Source organism: Calypte anna, chromosome Z (genome assembly GCF_003957555.1).
Source record: "Calypte anna isolate BGI_N300 chromosome Z, bCalAnn1_v1.p, whole genome shotgun sequence".
Classification (NCBI taxonomy): Eukaryota; Metazoa; Chordata; class Aves; order Apodiformes; family Trochilidae; genus Calypte; species Calypte anna.
The window spans coordinates 16,651,989-16,679,530 of record NC_044274.1 but is presented as its reverse complement, the minus strand read 5'-3'; the positions used below and the strand labels follow the sequence as shown (position 1 = coordinate 16,679,530).

The 27,542-nt window shown below is 37.0% G+C and overlaps 1 protein-coding gene across 1 annotated transcript in view; it reads left to right on the top strand.

Annotated features, from left to right (window-relative positions):
* HCN1 (hyperpolarization activated cyclic nucleotide gated potassium channel 1) overlaps positions 1-27,542 on the top strand; it is a 176,337-nt gene that overhangs the window by 136,667 nt on the left and 12,128 nt on the right. Inside the window, exons 5-6 of the mRNA XM_030467389.1 lie at positions 1,014-1,160; positions 20,545-20,785. Coding sequence (XP_030323249.1) covers positions 1,014-1,160; positions 20,545-20,785 — 388 coding nt within the window. The remainder of the gene's footprint in view (positions 1-1,013; positions 1,161-20,544; positions 20,786-27,542) is intronic.

Here is a 27,542-nt window from a genome sequence, read left to right as displayed (position 1 = left end):
GTCTCCACATATTTTATTTTTGTTCTTCAGTCCTTGTAAGCATACACAACATTAATATGTTGTGTATTAAATACAGCATAGCCAGTTTCTGAAACTTCAGACCTTGAACAGTCACCAAATTGAGGACTAGAGATGTAGATACACATTTTGAATGGTTTACTTTTATGCTGCATGGAATTAACTAAAAGTGATGTTGGTGTATTTTCAGAATCACTGAATTGTCATGGTTGGATTATCCCTAAAATTACCATGTCCACCATAAACATCCCTCCCACTCTCCTAAAATAAAATAAAATAAAAATATATATATATCACCCTGCCCACTAGAGCATGTCCTGAAGTGTCCTATCTGATGTTATTTACATGAGAGAAGAGGCCAATGCCCACCTCAGGTAGTTGTAGAGAGCAACAAGGTCACTCCTCAGCTTCCTCTTCTCCAAACTAAACATTCCTAATTCCTTCAGCCTCTGATCACAGCCCTTGTTCTCCAGACCCTTCATCAGCTTGATTGCCTTTCTTTGGACACACTCCAGCAACTCGATGTCCTGCTCGTAGTGAGGGGCCACGAAGTGAACACAGCACTTGAGGTGCAGCCTCACCAGTGCCGAGTACAGGGGTACAATCACTTCCCTTTTTCTGTTGGCCACACTATTTCTGATACAGACCAAGTGGCCTTCTTGGCCAGCTAGGCACATCTTCACAACTTCCATATAGCTAAGAATTTAGGGAACAGGAGACAAGTGGGAGGGCTTGGCTTCTAAAACTTCTGTATCAATGTGGATATTAGCATTGTCACTAAAGGCAGTTTCTGTAATTCATAGCTGAATTCCAGTGAGTAATACTAAATTAACTAATGTTTGTGTGATGGTCCTCTGACATATGAATAAAATGTTATAACTATAAAATATGTGAAGCTTAAGTGGCTACATGAGTCAATCCTCATTTTGTATGTGCCTTTAGATAGTAAGAAAGTGGGTTTTTTTCCTGATTCTTTCTTTCTATTGTCCTGACAGTACAAACAAGTGGAACAGTACATGTCATTCCACAAGTTACCTGCTGAAATGCGCCAGAAGATCCATGATTACTATGAGCACCGCTACCAAGGCAAGATCTTTGATGAAGAAAATATTTTGAATGAGCTCAATGATCCGCTCAGGGAGGTAAGATAAAAGTATTTGAATAGTTCTTCATAGTAAGGAAAATTTTCATGTCTGCTGTTTCTGTGTTAAAATATTGTTTCTGATTCTATTCTATAATGTTTAATATTTGACTAGTCAATGAATGACCAGGAGAATGACTTCTGCATTAGATTAGGAAAGGAATTAGATTAGATTGCATTAGATTAGATTAGAAAGCAATAAGCAAGTATACACTCTATTCAGACCCAGCATGTCAGAATCACTGCCACATAAGAGTGCCAGAGAGTAAAAACACATTCTTTATTGTTGAGAGAAACTCCTAGTTTTCAGCCATTCTTTAAGGCAGAGAGGGGCTGGACTAGAATGTTCCCGGGTGTAAGATTTTTTCCATTCAGTTGGCTGATATCCTTTCTTGAAAGAAGGGGCAAAAAGCCAGAGAAGAATATCATGTGAAAATTCAGAGAGAAGCAAACATAAACAGGGAAAAGAAAAGAGAAACAATTAAAAGGGGAGCATAAAGGAGAAACAGTCTCACACATGATAAGACCTGTGCAATTTTCAGTGATGTCAGCTAATGCCATTTAGCGTCCTCTGTCATGGAAGGCATGGTGCTGAAGAGATGTCTTTCTACATATACTCCCAAAAGAGCACAGGATGATATATGTACTTTTCAGAAAGATATGTGAAGGTTGTGTTGATTTTTAACAAGTTTTGTGACATAAAAAGAACATAAGACTGTGATGGATTGTCTGTACCATGGAATCCTGCTTTTTGTTGTGGCGGGAAAAAAAGTCATACAATCCATTGACAAAACCAATAATGCTCCATGTCTAAAAGAATTATAAGAAACAATGACTTCCCTTTTTACAGACTCTGAGGGCAGCTGGCACAGTTTAGACATGTATGTGTTATGAAAGTCTGATAGCAGCCTCCCTCCTTAAAAGCTACCAGCTGGGAAGAGTAAACAGTGCCCAAAATCACTGGGTCATTGCTAGATTGTTCAAGTCAAAATCTGGCCAAAACGTTAGTTTATTCTAACTATTGAACAGTTCAGATGACTGAATTCCAGTGCCATGTATGACAGAAAAACTGTGGGAATTATACATGAGTTTGGAGCTTTTATTTTGTTAAAAGAACAGAAGCATGTACAGATTCACTAGTTATTGACATCAGAAACCATTTTATTTACTTACACTTTTAAAGAAAACATTCATTCATAAATGAGGTCTAATGCTGTCCCATTGCAAAATCTTTTTTAACTAATAAAAATTCTCTGCTATGGCACTTAAAGTACCTGTGTCCATACCTGCCTCTATCCCTCCCCTGGTCCTGTCCCCTTTCTTTTCCTTTTTTCTTATTGCTTAAGAGCAGCAAAGGAAATTTGGTCAAGTATAAAAATCAAAAAGCACTTCTAGGGAGAGATCAAGCATGGAAATTTTCAAAAATTAATGAGCCACTACAATCATGAAGTAAGAATAGAATTTCATGGAAGTGGCTTCTGGTTTTGGTATGATCATGCTACAGAAAGCATGTCTTAAAAAATTTTTTTACCCAGCTACAATCAGGTTGCACATTGCCTCGATGACATTGTACTTGTTCCAGAGGAAAAAAAATACAGTGCAATGGGCAGTGGCAATGCCAGGACAGATTTCCCAGTGAATCTGTCCAAATTCTGGTGGCAGAATCATTCACTGTGCCCTGAAAACACCACTTGTGCCTTACCATAGTTAAACAGTTTCAAATTCTATTGTAGCTACCACTTTAATATGTGCAGTTTGGTATTGCAGGTAGTGGCACATACCACCACTTCCCTCACATATTCTCAGTGTAAGGAAAACCTAGCTGACTAGCTTATAAAAAAGGCTACATCTTCAAACAGTAGTTGACATGTGAAATAAATTCTTCCTTTAATAGCATTTGCAATTAGCTACCTCTCTCCCTGATTTCTTGAGGTAGTAATTAGCAATTGTTAGCAATGAGCATGTTTCCCTTAAATAAATACCATCTCTTGTTCTTCAGTATACAGAGATACTTATGATGTTTTCTAAAGTTCACATTTTTTAACTTTAAAAGTTCTTACCACCCACATGCTTGAACATTATTTGCCATCAGAGGAGCCTGGGCCCAGAAGAGATCTACATAACTGTCATGACATGGAATGGAAATAATACTGACAATTAAGAAAAGAAAAAAAAAAAAAAAAAAAAAAAAAATACCAACAAAAAACCCCTACAGCTGAGAGAAATTTTCTCCAAAAGGACACTTGAATTATAAAAGTGTAGAGACATATACATAAGCAGTTTCATCTAAGAACAAAATGTATGAAATGGCAAAGTGACTCAACCCAGTGTTTGTCTCAGCCACCAGCCTCACCAGCAGTGGCTGTAGGTGGATGCTCAAGAGAAGAATGAGAACAGAACAAGTCTGGAATTTCCTGTTATGACTCTCCTAGACTTCCAATATTTTCACATGAAGAGACTCTACCAGGCTGATGTGATTTCTCTACTGGATAATCCTTAATACATACCTTTTCCAGTTACTGGCAGTATTGTTGAATCTGCATACTGTCTCTGCAACCACACCATCCTTTGTCAAGAATCATAGACCTTGCTGCATGAGGAACCACTTCCTCATTTTGGGGTTAAACATGGTTCCTACTGTATTTTATTTTGTTGGCTACTAGTTCTTGTAGTAAAAGTGATAGAACAGACAATTCCTACTCAGTCTCCATACGCCTGTTATGACTTTATGGACATTTGTGGCAACATGCTTAAATTGTAATTTTTAAGGTAACGAGACATATTCTACTTAAGCCTTTCCTTCTTGGACTCACTCCCTTTATCATCTGCCTTTCCATCTCAAAATCCTTTCCTAGCCTTTTAGAAAAGAGAGCTCCAGATCTGCAGCCAACATAGTGGAAGTTATAATACAAGTAATTCCTTTTGTACTATAATTCTGAACATTAACTTGCTTTTTATAATCTCTACCAACTGGTGAGGTTACTTGTTTAAAAATTATAACTACAAGACCTAACTCCTAAAAGGAAATGGATAAATTTTTATATATATTTGTCTAAGTGTATCATTTAACACATCTCTTCATGAGTAATTTCCAACCATCCCATAAGAATCTGCTTTTAGTTTCCTTTTGATAAGCTTTTTCATATTTACACGGTACTGTTTCTGAAATGGAGCAGAACTAGTGAAGCTTTGGCCTTTGTTCTTCCCATAGGGATAAAGAATGTAAGTACATTATGGTCTCTATTAGAGCCTAATGAGTCAGGTGTGAGAGTCTAAAAAAGATCCTGCACTGTGCTTAGTGTTTCATCAAGGGTGGCATTTTGTCACAATTTCACAGCAAAATAATGAAAAATCTTCCATTACTGGATTTATACGTGATACTAATTGTATCTAAGGGATACTAATTTTATCTAAATGAAAACAGGACTCAAGCAAGATCAATTTGGTACATTAGACAGATTTTTAGAGAAAGTATTTAGTCCTTTCAAAATCAATTTTAAAACTGGCATGTTTTTAACTTCATAACTTTTTCCCAGTTATTAATCTTCTCTTTTTCCCCATTAAAACTCTCCCTTTTGTAATATCTCGCCCTCTGTTTAATATTTGGTTTTAAACATCAGAAAACATATTCTCATTTACACTATACTGTAATCCCATGCACAAAGGATGAAACATCTCTATAGTGAATAGTATGAGGCTGGAATGTGCTATGATTACACCATATTATGCTTCAATCCTTTTTAATAATTTAATTATTATGATTTTGGGATACATACTATCAAATATTAAAATAATGGTAGAAAATCAAATTACTTAATTTAAAAATTATAAATTATCAGAATACACAGATTATGTGCATCCATGACAACTTAGATCTATAAACTTAGCTCATAAAAGACAGAGAGGTGATGCTGTGATTATAATCCACTGTACTACTTTGCATTTTTATATGCAGTGAACTTCGATATGAAGCTTAAAGAGGAGAACTAGGAAAAATGAAACATATTTATAGACATAGTCTATAGATGTAGCTCATTTAAGCATCTCTTTATATAGCTTTCTTTACCTAGAGCATTAAAGCTGGGGGGGGGGGTGGTGGTTTGTTTTTTGGTTGATTTTTTTTTCACATAGACAAGAAAACATAACTTTAATACATATTCTGGAGTATTGAAGCCATGAGTGAATTATGCAGCAGGCAGTCTTGCAGAATAAATGTAGATATACCACAATATTTCTTATTTAACAAATGCTGGTTACAAAAAAAAAAATGTATTATTTTTTTTCCAAAGATTTCTCTAAGGTATGCCTAAATAATTGTCTAACTATACAAAGCTTAGGCAAAGCTCTAAAACCCTCTTAGAAAGGACTGTATTCAAGTTATTAAAATTAAAAATAGTAACAAGTGGGCTGTTTTAAATTCAGAAAAGAGCAGATGATCACCAGGTGATAGGATTATTGTGTTTTAAGATGCTTTGTCCCAGTGGATGTAACATGCCAACAAAGTGTGCACTCTAAAATCTGTTTCACAAGGACCTAAGACCATGTACTTGAATTTCCTGGACTACAAGGGGAGTGTTTTCTCCTCGATTTGTGCCTGTATACAAATGTACATGCTGCAGCTGAGACACAGCTTTTGAATTGTCAGCAGCTTTTGTTGCTGTTGCATATGTTAGAGAAACTGATCACAGTCCTTTCTGTGCTTGACATTCTTTGTTACCAAATGCATCCTGAGCTGCAGCATGCTTTGGAAAGTTCAAGATCAGCGTGGTTCCAATAATACAAATAATAAGCCACCAGCTGTTCTCAGTAATTCATATTTTTGAACGGTCTTGTTACAGTACCTATGGGATTACTTTGTCATAATTGTTTATTTACAATTCCAGACATGACAGTTTTTGTGTGAGTTCTTTAAATATACTAATCCAAATCAAATCCACAAATCTTAGTACAGTAGTTGCCTTGAGTGGAAAGGGAAGTTACTTGAGAGAAGTACCAGGCTGTTTAGATGCAAAGCAGATGCTGTGAGAGGTGTCAAATCTTGTATAGAGTAATTCCAGTCTGTGCCTGCTGTTGTCTGAACTTTTGTTTCAGGCATCTGAAGATAAGATTCAGAAAGGTTCTCCTGGATAGCAGGGTAGAGAAGCAGAGAACAGCAACTCCTGCAACAGGAGTGCAGTCCTGTGGAGACCTTCCCACCATTGCCTGATTCAGTCCAAGGTCATGCTTCCAAGTGTCATTCATGTCAGTTTTAATGGCATGAAAGCTGACTAGCTAGCTGATACCACAGTTGTGCTGGCAGCAGGAAACAGAAGAGTCAAGCATTTATTTTTCTTTCCTTCACACAGCTTATGAAAGCTAGAAAAGACTACTATGTATTAATCAGTGCTCACTACAGCATGTTCATTCCTTTTAGGTCTGTACATGCTACTGCAGTTACAGATGCATTGCTGACTTTTAGGAACTTAAAAACAGTAACAAAGTGCTTCATATGACTTCTGAGTTATCTTTGCATAGGTAAATACATAGGTTTAGCACTGTGATTGCTTTGGCTTGGCTAGTGTCATGTTCAGTAGAATTTGGAACATTTTGGTTTATTTAGCTGAAATTGAATGATCTTTTGCTTTAATCCCTCCATTGTGACTATGAGTCCTGTATGTTGAAAGGGTAGAAGTTAATACATGTTCCTTTGAACCCTTCAGATAATATCTGATGATAAATGAAAAATAAATATATGAGAATTCTTCATGTGGGGTTGGAAACTACACCATCAGTTTTAATTCAAGATCAGGAGATGCAGTATCTGGCAACGGGAAAGCAGTCTGGTACCTGTCAGAGTTCTCCATTTTCCCCTTGTGGGCTTCTTCAGTAAAAAGTCACAGCACCGGTGTCAAGAGAGCATGTGAGAGTAAAGAGGGGAAGCAAAAGGCAACATGCAGCTCTGATCCCAGTAGAAGATGGGGTGCTGACAATCCAGGGATGTATGATATGGACTATGCCTATCCCTTTTCTGTAAATCTCATTCTTAAAAGTATTGAGAAAGAACATCTTTTCTAGATCCAGAATCAGGCTGAAGTCTTTTGAAGTATATTTACTTGGAATCGGTAAAAGTGGTCTGAGGGTCATGTAACACAACAGTTCTGTGTTCAGTGGGCACCCTTGACATATACCAGTGTCCATGCAAGTCATCAGAAATAAAGATTAGCATTGTGACTCAACACCACCAACAGGCAGTAATATGTTGTGAACTGCTTGATGCAGAAGCAAATGCACTTTCCTATTCTTCTGCACTCTGTTCCACATAATTATGATAGTAACTAGATACAGACAGGAGAGTATTATGCATTTCCTAAGCATACATCTGGGGTTCCCTTTTGAAAGCATGCATTTTTCTCAAAGGAAAAGATGAGGAGAATGAAAAGTAATAGAAAAAACATCTGAATGTACATTTATGAACTTCATTTCTAGTTGGTACACTGGTAACTTAAGAAGGTATACCTAAAGCTGTGGGAGATACCCAACTTAAAGTCTGCACATCATGACAATGCTATATCACTGTTTTGTATTTTTCCCAGTGCCACTTGAACAAAATGATTGGAAATTATTTTGAAGCCTTCACAAAATTCTGTCTAACCTCTAGTCTTCAAAGATTACTGCTATCTAGAAAATACAGTAAGCAAATAGTTGCAATCTTTTCTCCAAGAATTGTATTGCAGGTAAGCTAAAAGTGAAATACTGATTCAGTTTTAGTACCTGAAAAATCAGAGGTCTCCTTCTCAGTTGCAAGGTAACCTCTTGGAAGGAATTTTGCTGAAGAGTAAGAGATTTTAAGATGTAAGAGATTGAATATGTAAGAGATTAAATGGAAACTAGAATTGCAGAAAAGTTTGAAAATACTTATAAATTGACAGATAAAGACATCTAATTTAGATACAGCCATAGGGTTTATACTTGTTAAATTTAAAGATAGATGTCTAATACTGAAGGAACTTATTGTCTGATATTTTTAGGTTTTTAACAAAAGTATTATCCCCCCTGGTACTAAACTGCTGTGATACAAGATTGTCAGAGATGAGTGGAGTTAAAAGCTGGTGTATAATGTGGAGTCTGACACTGTGAGTGCAAGTACAGACTTCCTGGTGGCTCCTAGAGACTTCAAGGCAATATTTTTTATCTGTTTTCTTCATCTCTTTCATGATACCTTCACATGGTTCTGCTCAGTGGTAGCACTGGATCCTAAGACCAGTAGGAAGGAGTAGAACACTGACTGGCAAGGAGTATCAGTCAAAGGATTTTAATCTCCCAGTTTGTTCTGTGGAGTCTGTGATTGTCAGTTTTCCTGTGAATAAATTTATTTTTTATTTCTCTCATTTGTAAAACCAAAAAACTCTCTCACTGATCGAGAGGGTACTAATAAGGTGCCCCAAACGACACACAGTTTTATGACCTAATAGTTGCATATTTGTGCACTCTGATCCTATACTACATCTGAAGCAACTGATTGTACCTTGATAGAAGGCTAAAATATTTTGCAGAAAAATAAATACTTGTGTGCTCAACAGTTTTCATTTTAATCTGAATTGCAGCAGTTAGGTGGCTGTGCAACTGAAAACTGTTTAATTCAGTGATCTCATGAATGTCACTAACACATTAATTATTTTTTTTTTTTCATAGTGAGCTTTATATTGTACTAAATTCAAAATCAGGAAGAGTAAAACTGCTGAGAATAATTTGGAAAATCCAGTTGAATAAAGCATTATGCTGTAGGAGTTTTAACAGATTATTTTGGAAATTCATCAGCTAGTACAGACATTCACACTTCCCAAAACACAAATATAACCACTCATTATACCATTCACTGCCATGTATTACATGAAAACTTGTGTATTTATGAAAATAAATCATAATCATCCAGATTCTACCAAGAGCAGGAAGTCTACCAACAGTAGGGGATTGGAAATGAAATAGTTCATGCTTTTTAGCATCTGGCTACTTGCACTACTTAGAGGAAGAGGAAAGCTGTCAATATTGTGCATGGACAGCTTAATATATAACAGACCTTGGGAGGAATTAAGAGGCAATTATATCTACAGAGAAGCAGAAATACAGCTGTAGGTAGCTTGTTTTGTCATTCTCTAACAGCAGATACATTCTTTATAATATACACTGGTGGGTCAAACTTAGAATGTGAGAAAGAGGTTAATACCCTTCCTGAGCGATTATTTAAGGTTCATAGCTGGCCTATTTTTAGACCACCATGTGAGAAGATGTTCACTGAAAATAGATACAGATCATGTGTCCTTGCAGAGTATAGAACATCAGGACATTTCATTTCCAAAGAACATAATTGGGACTGGGAGCAGAATCTTTCCTCTCACCTTTTTGCTTGTAGACTGTAACTTCAGTTATACAAGCACAGACTCTTACATTATTTATATTAACCTCTGAATATTTGACTCAAATCTAATTTGAAATGTATTTCTAATGGAGACATTAACTAGCTAAATTTTGAGAGTTTTTTACATTAAATGTAGAAATATATGAATCTGTAAGCATATAGATATGTCCATGGACATATATGTATGGAAGAGCATATATCATAGAATCATAGAATGGTCAGAGTTGGAAGGGACCCTAAAGATCATCCAGTTCCAACCCTCCTGCATGGGCAGGGACATCTCCCACTAAACCAGGTTGCCCAGAGCCTCATCCAGCCTGGCCTTGACCACTTCAACGGGTGGAGCTTCCATACATATACATATGTATGTACACACATACACAGACTGTCAGGTACATACATGCAAATGTGTGTGTCCAAGATGTATGTGTGAGAAAAATACTAGACAATAATCTCTTTGTATCTTTTCATAGTACTAAGTACATAGATAGGATTATTTATACCAGTGTGGTCTATACTTTTCTCACTGTTACAGTATATCTCAACACATATTTCTTATGCCATCAGTCTATGTTTATAACATATTCTAATGAACTGTAATGACAAGGTTTTTGAGGGCTCTGCTATGATCTAGAATCACTAGAGATAAATCTATTACTAAAGTAGATATTAAGGTATAGTCTTAAGATCATTTGAAAATCTTCCTGAATAAATTATAGACACATATTTCTTATGGAAATAATTTTCATCTTTAATTCATCAAGTGATTAATTATACTTAAATGCTATTAATGGTTAAATAAATTTAAACCTTTGAGCAAGTGTATGAACTAAAATTGTTTTGAAAAAGATTAAAACTTCAGCTAACTGTGCATCAGCATCCTGTGGCTGCAGGGTCTCATGCACAGATATTAATGGCAGTTCCCAGGTGCCCTCTTGTCACCAGGCCCCTGTGTTTTTAGTGCATGTCTAGTCCTGGAAAGAAAGCACAGTGCAAATATTTAAGGCTGATTGCACAGAGTAAGCACAGCATAATTACTAAATGTAGGTGACAGAATGCTACCAGTATCTTCCTGGTTTCTTGTTTACATCGCTTCTTCTTCTCCATGCTCCCTAGAACAAAAATTTTAAGAATTTGCAAAAGATGAACATGTCCTATGCATCCTTGATCAGTTAAATCTTGAATATGGTTTGGCTCCTTGTTGTAATGTGACGCTTTTTTTGTTACTCAGATATCATGTCCTTATTAAGAGCGTCAGACTACTGAGTGTTTAAAGAGTCTGATGCATTACTTTCACTCCAGCTTGTATTACTAACCCACACTGACTAGTCTACTCCTGCCAGTTTGCCTTCTCTTTCCTCCACATGATCTGCTGTCAAGGCTGTTCTTGCTGTCACTCTGCCTACTTGCACTCCTCAAAATTTCTTCCGCTCTTTACACCTCCTGAGCCATTTATGCATCCCCTTCCCCTGAAGCTACCAATATTAGCCAAAATGGCACTCTCAAGCAAATTCTACCTTCAGGGACATCTAGCTGTCACTCTACTAAGTTATTCCCTTTATCTTCATTTTTCTCATCCAGTGATACTGCTTCTTGAACCAGCCTCAACGTCTCACCCTTACAGCTGAGAATCATCCTCATGTTTCACTGTAAAACTGGGCTTTAGAGTCAGAGCCTTCAGTGTTTTTCTACTTCTGCATGCTCAGACTTCAACACCGTGGCCTGAATGTGGGTCATGAGCTCCTTATACTTGTGTTGCAAGTTGCTGCTCACAGTATACCATCACTGAGCCCTTGTGCCTAATCCACTCCAGCACCCTTTTCAGTAGTTTCCTTTAGAAAAATGGTGTCATAATTAGCTTGTCCCAGTTCACAAAGCAAAGCAGTGACAAAGACAGATTCAGAATTAGAAAGGGATTGTGCAACCTCCTGATTTTTTTTTTATATATATATATATCCTTTTGTTATATATAGATGTATACATCTATAGCTGACGTTGTAAATATTCTAGCACATACACACACAGACATTCAGTGTTCTGTCACACATTTGTCTAAGAAATATAAATAGATCATCTCATTGCTTACAAATGCTCTCTTTGCCAGCTTAAGATGTGCATTATACATAAATGGGACAATATTTAGATTTTGTGTATTACAGTTAGGAATTTGCTGCTTCTCCGATACTGTCATATAGAGCAGGCCTTCACTGAATACTTAAAAATCAAATTAGATGAAAACAAAAATGTACTTAAAAACTCTAAACATAATGTCAGTGTGGATATTTCCAGCTCAGATAACTGGGATTTATCCAGTATAATCAGTAAGATTTAATTTAAGCCACTTAATAATTTTATAGAGAAAGGCTTTGAACCAGTGGGCTTTTAATTCATAATTAGAAGTAAGCATTAACCCAGCAATTAACGAGATAGCAATATTTCTGATTCAGAGCTCTTTGAGAGCTTTGAAATAACTTTGTGAACAAATCACCACTAATTTTTAAATAACCATTATCCTGGTTGCTATTGTTAATGTGTCAGCAAATATTACACATAGGGTATAGATAAAGCACATTTTCTGGAGAGCTACCTCCTCTCTGACTCAGTTGTTTTGGCCATTTAGGATGCAGAACACTGGGGACTGGAAACAGGTGGGACAAAGAGGGAGAAGTGGGATAAAGGAAGGAATTTCTTGCCTGTTACAGAGCTTACAATAAAGTCTCCATGGAAGAATTCCTAGCTTCAAGTCCTGATCTTGATCAAATAAATCCAAATCATAAATACGTAAACATAGACGTTTAAATCCAAGCCATAAAACCATGCTAGTTCTCCTAAGGCATGTTGGTTTTTTCATGCTACTAGTTTGTTGATTCAGTATTTTATTTTAGTCCCCAGATAGCCCCTTGCTACTTTCAAATACACCTGTGCTTTCCTCCACAAGTTGTTCTCTTCAGGGCCTTCCCTTTCTTCAACACAAACTTAATTGTTCTGTTGTCACATACAGTTCTGCATTCTGATCAAGACATTTTACACAACAAATCTCCCAAATTAATATATTTTACACAATAACACAAGGGTAACTCAGGCTACCTTTGTGAATTCCACTGTCTTTTCCTCTTCTTTCTCTCATGCAAAACTGCTCTTCCCTGCATTCAGGTAGAGCAAGGGCTGTCCTGAGAACAGCAGCACTAGTTCCAGCAGTATGCTAAAACAAAACCAATTTTTTTTTCCTGGCAGTTAGGTGAAATCTCACTGATGCTGTTTTTTTTTTATTATTTTTACTTTTTCTAAGGATATAGTAGAAAATTGGTAAGTGCTACAAAGACCACCTACAAGGTCAACCACAGATTGAATGGTGTTAGCAAGTGGTATCACTAGAATTTCAGTACAAATGCACAAGAATGAATATGGTTTTCAGAAATATCCAATTACCAGATATAGGAGGTGAATGGAAGTCCAAAGACTGAAAAAGCAATGCTCCAGTAGATACTCACCTTTGAGCAAGCAGATTAGACAAAGTTTTATAACCAGCTTTCTACTGTTTTTTGGTCTGTGTTTTAGGAAAACACGAGGTGTGCTTCAGTCATTCATTAATTCATGCAACAAACATGGTTACTAATTCATGCCACTCTTCTATCTGCTAGCACAGTTTTCTGATGTGGGTACCGATAGGATATGGATACCAATAGGATTTTGTAAACATCTCTTGGGATTCACCTTTCTGCCACAATTTGACAATATATCTACTTAAATCTATAGTCTCACTGCCATATAGGGGCAATTTCAGTCCTTAGAATGCCTTACTACAACAAGATTTCAGCCTTAATTCTCCTCTACCAACACATTATTTAGTAAGTACTGTAGGATTAGTGAATATAACATATAGTGAATACACACAGAAATGGAAATGAAGTTATTTGGTTACTCCAGGAAAGAAAACTGAAACAATTATTGCTAAATACATTTACAAATTTCAGTTTACACAAATGGTTATTAACATACTTGGTTACTCAGGGACAGGAAACTGAAATAATTATTGCTAATACATTTACAAATTGGAGTTTATTTATTCAGTTAATAAAAGTGAATGGTAGACAACAACAACTCTACCCTAAAGTACTAATTACATATTACCGTCTCTAATGAACTGTGCATGCTTTTTTACTGAGACCATTGAGGAAATATATTCAGTATTATGGTTCAGAAGGGAAAACCTGCAAGAAGTAGAGACTGGTTAACTGGCCCAAACTTTAAATATTTATCTGGATTATCAGGACTTCTTAGGCTTTGAAATTAAGACTGGCTATCTCACAATTACAGACATCTTTAAATCATTGCCTGTATCCCTGTTCCTATTTTGATGCTTCTCATCCTTTTCTCAGATGGAAATTGAACTTAAGAGGCGTAGAACATTTCAGAACATTGAAGAAGATGAAAGCTAAATTTCCTTTCAAAAATAGTCCAATTAAGGAATGGCTGGACAGTTGGGTGAATGAAAGAGTGGCTAGATAGTGTCTTTTTTCTTTCTTTTCTTCTTTCTTTTGCTCTTTTTTAACCTTCTAAATTTAATGGAAGACCCAGATAAGAGAAGCATGAGATGCACAGAACTGCTCTCCCTAAAGCTCCATTAAATCAATTACCAAGCTGGAAAAAAAATGGATATCCTTCATCTGAGTGACTTTATTGGAGGTTTGGTTGAACCATATATCCTCAAAAGGATTATACCATCTGCATTTGAATTTAATGCAATAATAATTCAGAAGCATAAAAAATGCATATAAGGAGTTGAATAGAAAATTCTAGTCAAGTAGGAAATGGTAGAAAAGTATGCAGAAGGCCAACATTTAATCAATGAAACCAAGAAAATATAATTGGTCAAATCTATATTCCTTCTGCTTGCAAATGCATAAAAAAAGATTGCTTTCTTTTAGGAGACAGCAATACTAGCTACCATATGTTCTCTTTAAGGCTGACTTGTTTTAAACTGGGTTGAACAGATCTAGATGGAATAAAATATCCTGCTTCAACTTAGTTCTGGTAGAATCCAAGCAGGGATCTCATTCATTATGTTGCTGGAAAGCATATATATTCCTTTCTTGCTTTTGGCTGTGTAAGCTTCTCTTAAGCTGGCTTCTGGAAAATTTTATGCATCTGGGCAGTGTGTTCACAGATATGCTGGAAGTCTTGGGGACCTAAGGCCTTTCAGAATGCAAATACACAGGCTGGTCACTGGTTTGCAAGACAGCTGAAACTGTGCATATTGTCTCTGCCTTAGAGATCAGTGTTCTCAGGTGTAATGCTTTGTCTGTCTGTAGGTCAAACATCTAGGTTACCCCAAATCAGAGCATACTTTGCTTTTAAAATTAGTGAAGTTTTCAAAAACACATACACACAATATCCAGCTATGTTAACAGAATGGCAAAATATCAAAGTCCTGCAGACAAAAAGAACTGTGTTTCTCAATGCAGCTTTCGAAATAAATAATGGTATCCAAGAGTTGCTCTATTCTTAAGTAAAACTTAAGCACAGCTTGTGTGACAGATCGATCAAAGTAATTAAAAAGTGGAAAATTTTGGAAATCACATTCTAAGGGAAAAATGTCCTAAGTCACTATTACTTACATGAACCCTTCTGAGTAAAATTTATTTTTAGGTCATACACTTCGTATAGATAACTAAACAGGATGTGTCAGAGCAAATTGAACAATTTCAGGTGCACCAGAAATGAATATTGCATCCCATTGCCACATGTAGATTTTCTGGCTCTAAACAAGTTGTGAGCTAATGATGTAGTCATTCCCTCAGTGGGGTACTAATCCTACTTCTCCTGATTGCCTGCTGTCATAAAACCTGTAAGAACTTAATATGACTGAGGTGCTTCCTTTCTGCCAAAGTTGACAATAATTGTCCAATGGGTTAAAAAATTACATGAACATATACAGATTATGACTCTCTAAAGCTCAATTTAAATATTTTAAAAGTTCTCTCTTAACCATTTGCTAGTAATTTTTCTTCTGTGGATTGTTTCTAAGAGAAGAACTTGCTTTTTCAGTAAAGTGTTTCTTAGTTTTAATACCAAGGTAATTAAGACCGATTTGGTTTCTCATTCTTTTAAACCAGAGTGTAAAGGAGGGACACTCAGAAAGAAGAAAAAGGAAGAAAAAGAGGGGGAAAAAAAAGTGCAGTGTTAAAGTTATGCACTAGGTTTTTTCAATACTATGCATGTGACCTAATGAAACTAAGATTGGTTTCGATGAATAGACTTTACTGGCCTACACATAACAAGGATGTAGTTTTCTGGTGGCCGTAATACCACATAATGAATTTTTTAGACATAGATATCTTTCAAAAACTTTGTCTGCTTTTTTCCTAGCAACAGATTTTTCCAGTCCGTCTAACTTAAAACACTAGCTCTGTAGAAGTAGTCCTAAAGATTCTAACAGATTCTATCAGAGAAGTTGACCACTGCCATGCCTCAGTCACACCTGGGACAGCAAACTTTGGAAACGTGACATCTTGAGATGCATCAGAGCAGTTATCCAGAAATACTGAACCCATGAAAAAATGAGCCAGGGTAGTTATCTAACCAGTCTCTTACATAAAGCAAACCATTACACCTTCAACTTAGTTCTTGTATGACAAGACCAGTACTTGAATAAGATCAAGATGTACTCTTTGTAGGTGTGAATCACTCTTGCCCTGTAACCACTTCAGCTATATAATACACTCCTAATTTTTTCCTCAGGTTTCACTTTGTATTTTCTTTGTGTAGAGGTGAAATAAAATCATTATTTCCTTTAATTAAAATATTGGATTGGGCAGCACAATCTGGTTTTTGTCTGGCTCCAAAGAACTACTTGAAGAAAATATAAGTGAAAGATTTTTCTCTTCACAAAATGTTTACTTTTAATTTGGCACTTTGTTCTTTAGTTACTTTTCTTTTAAAACGTAGAACTATTTCTCCTAGTACTTTCTGAGTTACATAATACACATTCATAATCTTTAATGTTTCTTTCTCCCCAAGATGATATTAAAAGTAATACACAAGAACCTGAAATTGCAGCACTGCCTGTGATTAAGACCCAGGGAAATGCATTTTACTAGCTCTGAATGATCTCATATTTAAATAAAAGAACAATAAAGGAAAACGAAGCACTTAAAAGTGATACGTTTCTTTCTGCCTTAGTAACATCTTAAATAAGGAAAGTTTTTACTTCAGCATACACTTTCACAGAAAATTAATCAACAACATTAATGCATTGCTAGGATATAACAGACAAAATTACCACAGCAGGGTGGTTTATGTAGCTATGTTGGTACCTTCATTAGGCAACTCAGGCTGTGCAGCTAATATATATGTATGAGTATATATGGGTATATCCAGGTATGAACTTCATATCAAGAGCGAAAGGTGGCCAGAAATGGGGCCATAATAGGGCATCCCATTCCAAGGGCGAAGATCCTGCAACAAGGACTTTTTTTTCTTGAGATTTCCAAGACAGGATGAATTTCTTTCTGGTTGGGCAGGAATGGGTCTGCGCAGAATTCTCCCTTATGTCTATATCATACTTTTAAGGCAGCAAAACATTACTGATCACTTGAATTTTATTCCTGATTTCCCTTTTGTTTGCTTCATTTGCTTCATCTATTTCTCACATTCAGCTCCAAGACACCTTTACTCCAGTTTTCTTCTTTTGTGCTCTCACCTTTCAGGATTTCTCAGTTTGTTTTCGAAGGCAACGTTCCTGCCCTATTTTTTTCCCTTTCTTATAGGTCTTTTTGTTCCTTCTCTTTGTTTTCCTCCCATTCTCTCGTAATACTGCTAGGTCTATTTTACTTTTTTTTTCCCTGATCATGACTAGTTTCACTCGTCCAACCTTTTCTGTACTTTTCCACAAGCTTCTATATAATTTCCTCTCAATTTCTGCTTTCTTTAGTAATTCCTTTCTCTGCTTCCTGAAAACGCAAGATAATCTATTCACTGTCAGAAACAGAAAACAAGCATCAAGTCTATCTAAAGTCCCTGACCAAGGCAAGACAAGAAATAGTTATTGCCAGCTTGCCAGCATCAGCTGTGGTTGCAGTAACACAGCCTCATACATGAGGATGTAGCCTGGGGCTTCTCATGTCACACCACCATACTGCAAGCAGTGGGGGCAGAGAATAACTTTCCCTTGGTAGTAACGTGGTGATTGAAGCTTTACTGAGAAATGGGGTATTTAGATTAGATGGAAAACAAGCTTCTCCTTATTCTTTAGAAAGACAGTCAACTAGAATATCTTAATATTTACCCCTTCATGCAGAATATACTTGAAGCATTATCTTGGGATTACTCCTCTTCACTTAATGAATCACCAGGATTCACCGATCTTGAATGCCAATGACACCTATGTGGTAGTTCTCACTCTCCAGTTCTGCTGCTTGAGATAATTTTTGAGTTCAGGAGAAAAGCAACACATCTTAAATAATTTTTTTCATGTTTTTTTTAGAATTATGACTAGTGTGTTTGGTGGTTAAGCTCTGATCCCAGTATCATGTATGTAGATAGTGTTGTTCTATGTTGTTGCTTCAGTGCCATCCATGTCTTTGCTTCCACTGAATAGGAATCATAGCCAGACTTCTCTTACTTTCTATAAGTAGGAGTCTCCTAGTCATTATGAATCTCATTGCTCTTTTCCTCTCATCTTTTCTGCTTCCACTCCTGCCATGTATATTTCAAGTTTCATATGACCATGAAGAAGTCTGCTCTTGGTCTCACATCTGTCTCCTGTCTTAATCCATCTCATTTATGCTGGGTCCATACCTGATGCAATACACTGAGGCATACCAAAACACTCATAAGAAGGGTAAGTTACGGCAATCAAGTGGGATAGGGAGAGTGAGGCAGTACAGTGAAAAATGATGGGAGAGGAGTCTTGTTCTGTTTCTATCACTTATAAATAGTTCTGAGATTAAATGTCTTGGTGGAAACATCTTGCCCTCAAATTCCACTGGAGTTAATGTTTCACTTCAAAGATGTAGCATTTTACTCTTCATTCACTAAGCCCTTAACCTATTAATTCTGGAATTAAATATGCATTAAATCATATATATATATATATATATATATATATAAGTTCATATATATATATATGTCCTTGGCTCATTTTAGAGGGAAAAATAAGAGGGATTAAAAGGCTTATATAATGTTTCTGTATGTATATAGATGTGATGCTGGTGAGACCAGAGTTGGAGTTGCTGTATTGCCTGTTCAGAGTCAATGTTCATTTCTCCTTAGAGACACTTGTCATTATATAATGACACTTTCCTATGGGATGGTCAGAATATATCATAAGTCTATCCTAGGAGTAGCACTAGGAAGTAAGGTTGCCTCCTTTTTCCTTTCTTTAATGGAAAATAAGACATTGCTGGACATAACAACTTTCTACTTCCCAAGTGCCTGGTGAGATGCTTTGTTGCACATTATTTTCCCAAGTTCCACTGGATTTACTTTGATAGGATATAATTTCTCTGGGAAAGGTGATTGTTCCCTCACTCAGAGCATTCCCGTGCTTCTTAATTGCCTCAGTAGCCAATGGCTTCTTTTCTTTTCCCACCTCCTTCCTTGGCACAAGCAGACTGATTTGAAGAACCCGTTATGGTTTTGTTGCTTATACTGTGGAATCAGTGAACTTCCAATCAGGTCTGCAAGGAGGGTGTCACATGGTGGGGGTCAAAAGAGAAGGGAATTTATCTGAACTGTTGGTGAGTGTGTCTTAGCTTGCTGCCCAGAGAGCTGTCTGCATGAGGTGTGTGAGATACTTCAATATATAAAACAGCAGATACATTGGAGGTTTGAAAAATAACTTCCAGCAAGAGTCCACTGGGACTCAGTTATGTGTGTGAGAGCAGAGCACTGGTGGGTGGGATGTCTCATTTACATCAATTATAAAGCCTTGGCTTACTATAAGAAATGCTAGGGATACTCCACTCACAATGACATTATATTTAGTTTTCCAAAGAAGTAAGGTGACTGCTGCTTGCGTTTTTCTTTTATTTGCTTTGTTTGCTTTTGTATATAGATGATGATACGTGCTCTTACTGTCGTGTCTGGGTTGCTAACTCGGTAGAAGTTGCCTGCCCAAGCCCCTCTCCATACTGATTAGTCTCAGCTCTTCAATACTCTGCTAAATCTGCATGACAAATGACCAAATTGATTTTCCTAAGACAAAATAATACCTGCAAGAATAATCTTAAAACTCTTTCAGAATTTTTTCATTCTTTTAATCTAAAGTAACTAGGACATTCATAGATTTTTGGTACTAATACTTTCATATATAGGTGCTCATAGTTTGTTCTGTAAATGTAAATATTCTTGGTGGGAAGACACCCTTAAGGCCTGTAGCAATGTTAGGAAAATAGCACTGTTTTCTGCATATTAGGGTCTGCTGTATATGCTTTTCTTGGAAGGAGAGGAATGTATGCCTCTGTGTTTATAAAATGAATTAAATTCAAGGAAAGAGATTTTCCTGTTGATTTCAGCTAGGCCCTGCAGCTAACTGCAATGTACATTTATATTACCACTGTATCTTTTTTGATAGGGAAGATGTTACTGATATTTGGAAACACTGGGCTTGCATAACTCTATCATTAATACAGTTATTGCAGCAGCTAATCTTATTATAAGGCAATGTAACTCCTATTTAATTTTTGTCTTTCCATCATACTTTTCTGCTTAAAATGGACAGGGAACAATAAAAAATATGAAGAATGGCCTGAAGAAAACAACCTTTCACCTTAGAAATACAAATCAGACTGCACTGATGTTTCAGTCACTTTATGAGAAACACATTTAAATATGACAAAAATATTTAAAAATTAGGCAGAGAAAGAAATACTGAAAAAGTCTCATATGAGCATAAAGATATTTCTTTGAAGACAGTGGATTTCTTAATGTCCATCATATTGTATATATTTGCTGAACATTATTATTGTTATGTTTCCTTCTCCTGTAGGAGATTGTCAACTTCAACTGTCGGAAGCTGGTTGCTACCATGCCTCTTTTTGCTAATGCAGACCCAAATTTTGTGACTGCCATGCTAAGCAAACTGCGATTTGAGGTGTTCCAGCCTGGAGATTATATTATCCGAGAAGGAGCTGTGGGTAAAAAGATGTATTTCATTCAGCATGGTGTTGCTGGTGTCATCACCAAATCCAACAAGGAGCTAAAGCTGACAGATGGCTCTTACTTTGGTGGTGAGTAGAAAAAATCAATGGTAACTTGGAGTGAATGCACTAGAACAAAACAAGATCAGATACCAGACACATGAAGACATCAGAATCAGCCTACTGAATGTCTTTTGCCTAGACAATTCCAACTGCAGTGAGAAATGCACAAAACAGTTCTCAATAAGACATTCAAAGTCTGCTGACTGCTGTGAGGATATCTATTAAGAAGCAGAATGACCTTCCTCATTTTTGAAGTTATTTTTAATTTAGAGCTCTGTTACTAAACAGTCAGTATATAAAGAAAAATATCATAATTTGCATAGTAATTTTTAGCTTTTTACAGATAAAATGAACAGGGTTCATTATCTTTGAAAAGGGATATAATTTTTTATATAAAAATGGCAGGTAAAAAGGGATATAAATGTGAAGTACTTCTCAAACGTAAAAATCACTGTGAGAACATCAAAATTGGGCAATGCATAAAAGATCATTATTTATATGAGACATTTTGGTATTCCTGAATATTTTGAGTTGTTGTTAGTGCTTTTTCACTGAACTTTAGCACACAGGAATGTTCATCCTTCCAGAATATACTGTGAGAAACCAGAATCCATATCTGGCTAGATAGCTCTCTAACAGACACATATTAATAAAGAACAGACATTAATTTTAATGCAAATTAAATTAATATTATAATTGTAATGAAAAATACTTTTTCCTTTATATGAATGCATCTCAATATCTATAGCTGGGTGAAAGCAATGACTTTTTTCTATTGTTTCCATATGCTGATTGACCAGTATGAAAATGTTGTTCCCTGGGACTGTAATTTGTCTTCATGCAACAGCACAGGGGTCTGCTTCTGTGTGTAGCAGTAAGGCTGGTTTCCAGAAGCTGACTGTATACCACTTTTTCCCATGATGGTTACAGATAGTTGCTCATTGTATTTATTTTCTGTTGAAATAGAAAATAGAGACAAAAGCCTTTCAGAAAGCATTCAACTGAAAGCCTAATCAGTGACATTTAGTTGGTATACAGCAGTGGGAAGCTTAGAAGAGTCAACTGTGCTCTATGTTTGAGTAGAGTTACTTAACTAATCCCATTTTAAAATAATATGCTAAAGCAACTTGTACTGATCTGACCAGCAGGCCTTGTCATGATGCAGGCACCTCTGCAAGGTGATTTGTACCAGTATTTATAGAAGCACTTCCGTAAAGAGGTCTTGTGCTTATCCTATGGGCTTGAACTGTAGGTGCTGAAGACAGGAGATTAAGGAGAGAGAAAAGGTAAATGCTGAAGATAAATAACAAGAGCAACCTTGGCCTTGGTCTTATCAATGCCCAGCAGTGCCCCAGTTTATGAAAATGAGTCTGCAAGAGTCCATGTTCTGAATCTGACCATAATACTGCTCTGAACCAGCAGGGGATCAGAGGAGATTGCACATGAAAGTATTTTACATAACTATCAGCCTGTTGTTGTAGTGCAGACAACTACTTAGCTCATCCTGTTCATCTGCTACCCCTCTCAGCATGAATGTAGGGGAAAAAAAAAAAAAAGCTATTTGCAGTATCCAAACAGTGTAGCATCTTACAAGGGGTGCAAAAATTAAGGTAAATATATCTAAAGCCTAACAGTAGCTGGAGCACCTGGGAGATAATAGTTGGTGCTGGATGCATGGAAGAGGAGAGGAGAGGAGAGGAGAGGAGAGGAGAGGAGAGGAGAGGAGAGGAGAGGAGAGGAGAGGAGAGGAGAGGAGAGGAGAGGAGAGGAGAGGAGAGGAGAGGAGAGGAGAGGAGAGGAGAGGAGAGGAGAGGAGAGGAGAGGAGAGGAGGAGAGGAGAGGAGAGGAGAGGAGAGGAGAGGAGAGGAGAGGAGAGGAGAGGAGAGGAGAGGAGAGGAGAGGAGAGGAGAGGAGAGGAGAGGAGAGGAGAGGAGAGGAGAGGAGAGGAGAGGAGAGGAGAGGAGAGGAGAGGAGAGGAGAGGAGAGGAGAGGAGAGGAGAGGAGAGGAGAGGAGAGGAGAGGAGAGGAGAGGAGAGGAGAGGAGAGGAGAGGAGAGGAGAGGAGAGGAGAGGAGAGGGACTTGGGGAAGGAAGTGCCCTTTTTGATTCAATTCTGTTTTAACAAAATAGCATATACCATTTTGATTTCCCAGAAGGGAATTTCAGGCCCTGGAGAAGAGCAGGATGCTTGACTGCAGCTGAAAACAGAAGAACCAATCTTCACAGCTATGAATTGAAAGGTTTGGTTTGTTGAAAAAAAAAATAATTCTAATATTCTCACCCTTTGGAGAAGACATTCTTTCCCTTAAATGTGTATCAGAATCTAACTAAAGCATCCTGACAAAAGCAGGTACAAGAAATGTTGCACAGTGTAACAACAGTAAGCTGGAAAAATAAGCTTGTGTTCAAATCCTAAGAAAAATAACCTCTTTTTTCCTCATTAGAGACACACAAAATCTGAGGCTGAGCTATCATTTAAGAAACTGCAACCTAAAATTTCAGTTGTATAGCTCCCATGTTTGACACAATAAATCAATAGCTGCACTTGTGGTCTTACAAGGAAGGGAAGGCCATATAGGTGATAGGAGGATACCGTACCTGGACAAATCCCTTTTCAAGTTTGAAATGTTTTTTGAATTGGAAGTTACTAGTCCTAGCTTGAAGATATCATTGGACATATCAGGTATGTTCTAAACCTGAGTTTCCTGGGTACCCTAGCTCTGGGGAGATCTGAGAGGAGTCCCTGGAGAAGTTGTCTGGACTCCAGAACTCAGGAAGGGTTTCATAAACATCCTGACTTGGATCTGGAAAAAAATAGTCAGACTTAAAATATGTAAAATGTTTGGGTACTCACCACATGGCATCAGTAGAAAGTTTTGACATCCTGGAGCTACTAGAGAACAGGAGGTTAGTATGAAAGCCAAGATTTAGGATGAATCAAAGCAATGTCACCAGTATTGAATGCAGAGTTAGAGTGGATGGGAGAGTGGATGGAAAACCAAAAACTGCAGTAATAAGGAGAGGAAATAGTTGGAGGTTTGAATACTGAGATGCTGTTGCCTGCATCTTGCCTGATCTTTGCTCTTAATTAAAATGCAGGCTTCCCTATGGGTCTGGGTCTTACAATGCTCATGAAACTAGATAAATCTTACAGATGCCTGGAAATTCTTCTCAAATGTGTCTGCATACTTGTCAGTAGGAGATTAATCAGACCATATATCACCTCTGCTTTACATTCTCTGTTGATTTTTGAGGGAGGTGCAAAGTAGTGACTTGATTCCTGTCTTCTTTCCTTACTGGTCCTCACTGACTTCTCCGTTCTGGATGGGAGGAGTAAGTACAAAACAGTAATCACGGAGATCATGTGGTTTATTTTTTGGTATACCTGTGGGAAAAGCATAGGAATTGCTTCTTAACTTTCATGTCTGTTCATAAGTATAATCATCTTGAACTTTGTGTTCAGTAACATTACTCAGCCTACTAGCACGTAGGATGGGAATCTTCATCCCAGCAAGTTTTCTTCAGACTGCTGATTGAACAGTGTTATCATCCTGCATATCTAATCCAAGTTTTTTCATAAAGATTCAGGACATTCCATTTTCCATTGTCTTTTACTGGATTGCTTTAATATATAATCTCTAAACACACATGGTATGCTTGTGTAAGTTTTTCACAAGGGGCAGGAATTAGGCAATGAAGAATACATTAAGTTAATTGTCACCGTGTTGTCCAGTTGAGGATTGACTTTTTATAAGGGCATGTAGCAACCAGACAAGGAATAATACCTTTAAACTGGAACAGGGGAGATTTAGATTAGACATTAGGTAGAAATTCTTTAATGTGAGGGTGGTGAGACACTGGTGAACGTTGCCCAGGGAGGTTGTGGATGCCCCCTCCATGGAAGTGCTCCATGGAAGTGCCTCCAGGTTGGATGGCAGCTTGGTCGAGTGGGAGGTGTCCCTGCCCTTGGAAGAGGGGTTGGAGACAGGTGATCTTTAAGGTTCCTTCCAACCCAAACCATTTTGTCACAGCATTGTCATGGTTGGAAAAGACCTCTAAAATCACTGCATCCAACCATATGATTCTGTGAATTGTATAGTAATTTCTACATCAGCCAAACTATGTAAACCACAGTTATCACTGGAGAATTTCAGGATTTTAATACTCTATAACTGCTTTAATTGGATTCTCAAGGACCATATCTTATTTTTGAGGAAATACAGCAATACTCATTTTTTTCCTAAACTTCTTTGGATTTTTTTATATCTACCCTATTTTCTTCACCTTTCTTAATACCTCAGCAAACTCATTTATGCTATAATACCAGCAGTGAATGTAGGGAGGATATTGCCACATTACACTACTGCTAACCCTCTCCTTCTGAGTACCAGATGTTTGTATTTTACTCAAAATCAGGAATGCCTGAACAGATTATTTGTTTCTTCCTCACAAGACACTTAGAGCTGGTAAAAAGCAAAGAGTTTGAAGTCTACACAGTTGAAGCACATGAATTTGAATAATTTTCTTGTAGAGATACATAGTTCATAGTTTACTAAGGCTTTAAAGAGCAGAAATAGTAATGTATTTTATGAGACTAATATTAATCTAAATTATATTATAGCACTATACATTGGTATTAACTGATATAACACTACTGCTGTGAGGAAATTCTAATTTTTCCCCATTAGAAATTATTAGATTTAAAATGTCTTATGTTTAATAATATCAAAAAATTAGAAGTGTAATAAACTGAAGAGAAGTTTGCTTTAGCAAAATAACTCCTTTCCAGCAATTTCATTCCTCTTAGGCGGCTCCATACATGGCTATTAGGGGTCCTTTAGTCATCACAATAAGATCTGTCTCTGCAAGTTCTCCTTCACTTCTGGAAGAGCCTTTTGCTCCCTGGTGCTTTGTGACCCTCCACTTGTCTTCATACCCCTACCACAGCCCCAGTGTCTGGTGCTCATACACACACTGCTGCAGACTACAAGCTCCTGTTTGGGGACAAAGGGAGAAAAGCAGCATCTTACCATTTCATAACTCACCTAAGGTTGTTTCCCCTGCAAACAGAAAGGTTAAAGCTGTCCCAAAGCTACTATAGAGCAAGCCTATGATCAGGAGTAGTTTCATGATGTCCTCCAGCTGACAGCACCATAGAATCAGAGGAAATTCTCCTGGTGTGCAGTCCTGATCCAGCTAAGCATGTGCTGAACTGTCTCTGTGCTTAACCAGTGTGTTAGAGTGGGTCTGACTTGCCTGCAAAGGGAAAAAGAATTAAATCCAGCCCTACCCAACCAGTAAGGCCCAGTAAAGCTTACTAAAGGAGGCTTTCTGGAAACACATTCAGGACTCTGCTGTTATTTCATTTGCTTTCTTCTGGTGGACAAAGGACTGATTGTTCTCTGAGGTCTCATCCTGCTCTTGCTGCAGTCACTGGCAAAATTCCTCTGAACCTTAAAGAACACAAGATAAGACTTGTGTTCCTGCTATCTTTTCCTTTCTCCATCTGTTTTCCCACCTGTGTTTACACAGGCTTTCCTTCATTCAGCAAGCTAGACGTATGTTCCAGGAAATGATAACCCCTTGTTTCTAGCAGATCCTGTGCTAGAGCTGAAGGAATGCCGATATTGCCAGGGAAATCCAAACTGAGTGAGTAGGAAGTGAAGGTATATTTTTATGAATTATGCCTGCAGGCCCCATTGAGTTTTCACTATATTTGCAGTTGGTGGGAGTTTTCTAGTGTGAAGTGGTGCCAAATGTGTGATATGTCCATTGCCGTTCCCCCACCCCTTTGTTTTTCCTGATTCATTTTACCACTGAGAATCACAATGGTATCACATCACTTGGAGTCATCCAGTAAATTCATTTGTATACTAACTAAAACTCACACTGCTATAAAGTATTTTTGCTTATAGTTTTTTCCTATGAGCTCCCAGATATGTTGAACATGAAAAGGTGCATGTGATTTTTCAATTTTTTTTTTTTTATTATACATGTACAAGAGTTTCTTTGTAAGAATAAGAATATTAAAATGTAATGGCCAGCCTCTTGTGTTGTAGTAAGAGATAAATACATATTTTATTTTATTTATTCTAAGGCAAGTATCACCAACTAGGCTGAAGATAATCTTTAGCAAAATTATATATAAATCAGATTTTCATTCCCACCTTCCCAAAATACGTCCCAAAGACATATTATGACATCTTTTTTTATTTGGATTGTTTACAACACATAGTTCATGGAATTCTTTACATTTTTAAATGTTTTATTTGGCTTAAATTATTTACTGCTGCATTAACAGTTACCCTTCCACACTTGAAATTCTAATAAATTGTGTCTTGCATTCGCTTCAGCTTCTGGAAGGCCAATTAGACACAACTTCTTTGACCTACCTATTATTTATGGAGTTTTTCCCTATTTCAGAACAGGAACTGTCAGTTTATTTTAGACCAGTGCAGTGGAAAATAATACCATGGGAAATGTTGAGTCACTTTGGATTATATTTTGCTACTTTTTTTTTTTTTTCCCTGGGTGGACTGTAGGTACTTCCTTTTGATAGACTTACTTTTGAAGATTTGAGATATAGCACTGGTTAAAAATACAGAAAGTGCTGTTTAAGTGCCTGACCACTGTTTTACATCTGCACAATATGACATGATACACAGTTTTACATTTTGCAAAAATACTGCACATAGCAACCCTTATTCAAGGTAGGGGTGAATTAATTCTCACTATATTCATACTCCAACACAAATAATTAAATACAAGCAGCTTCCCCGAGGTGT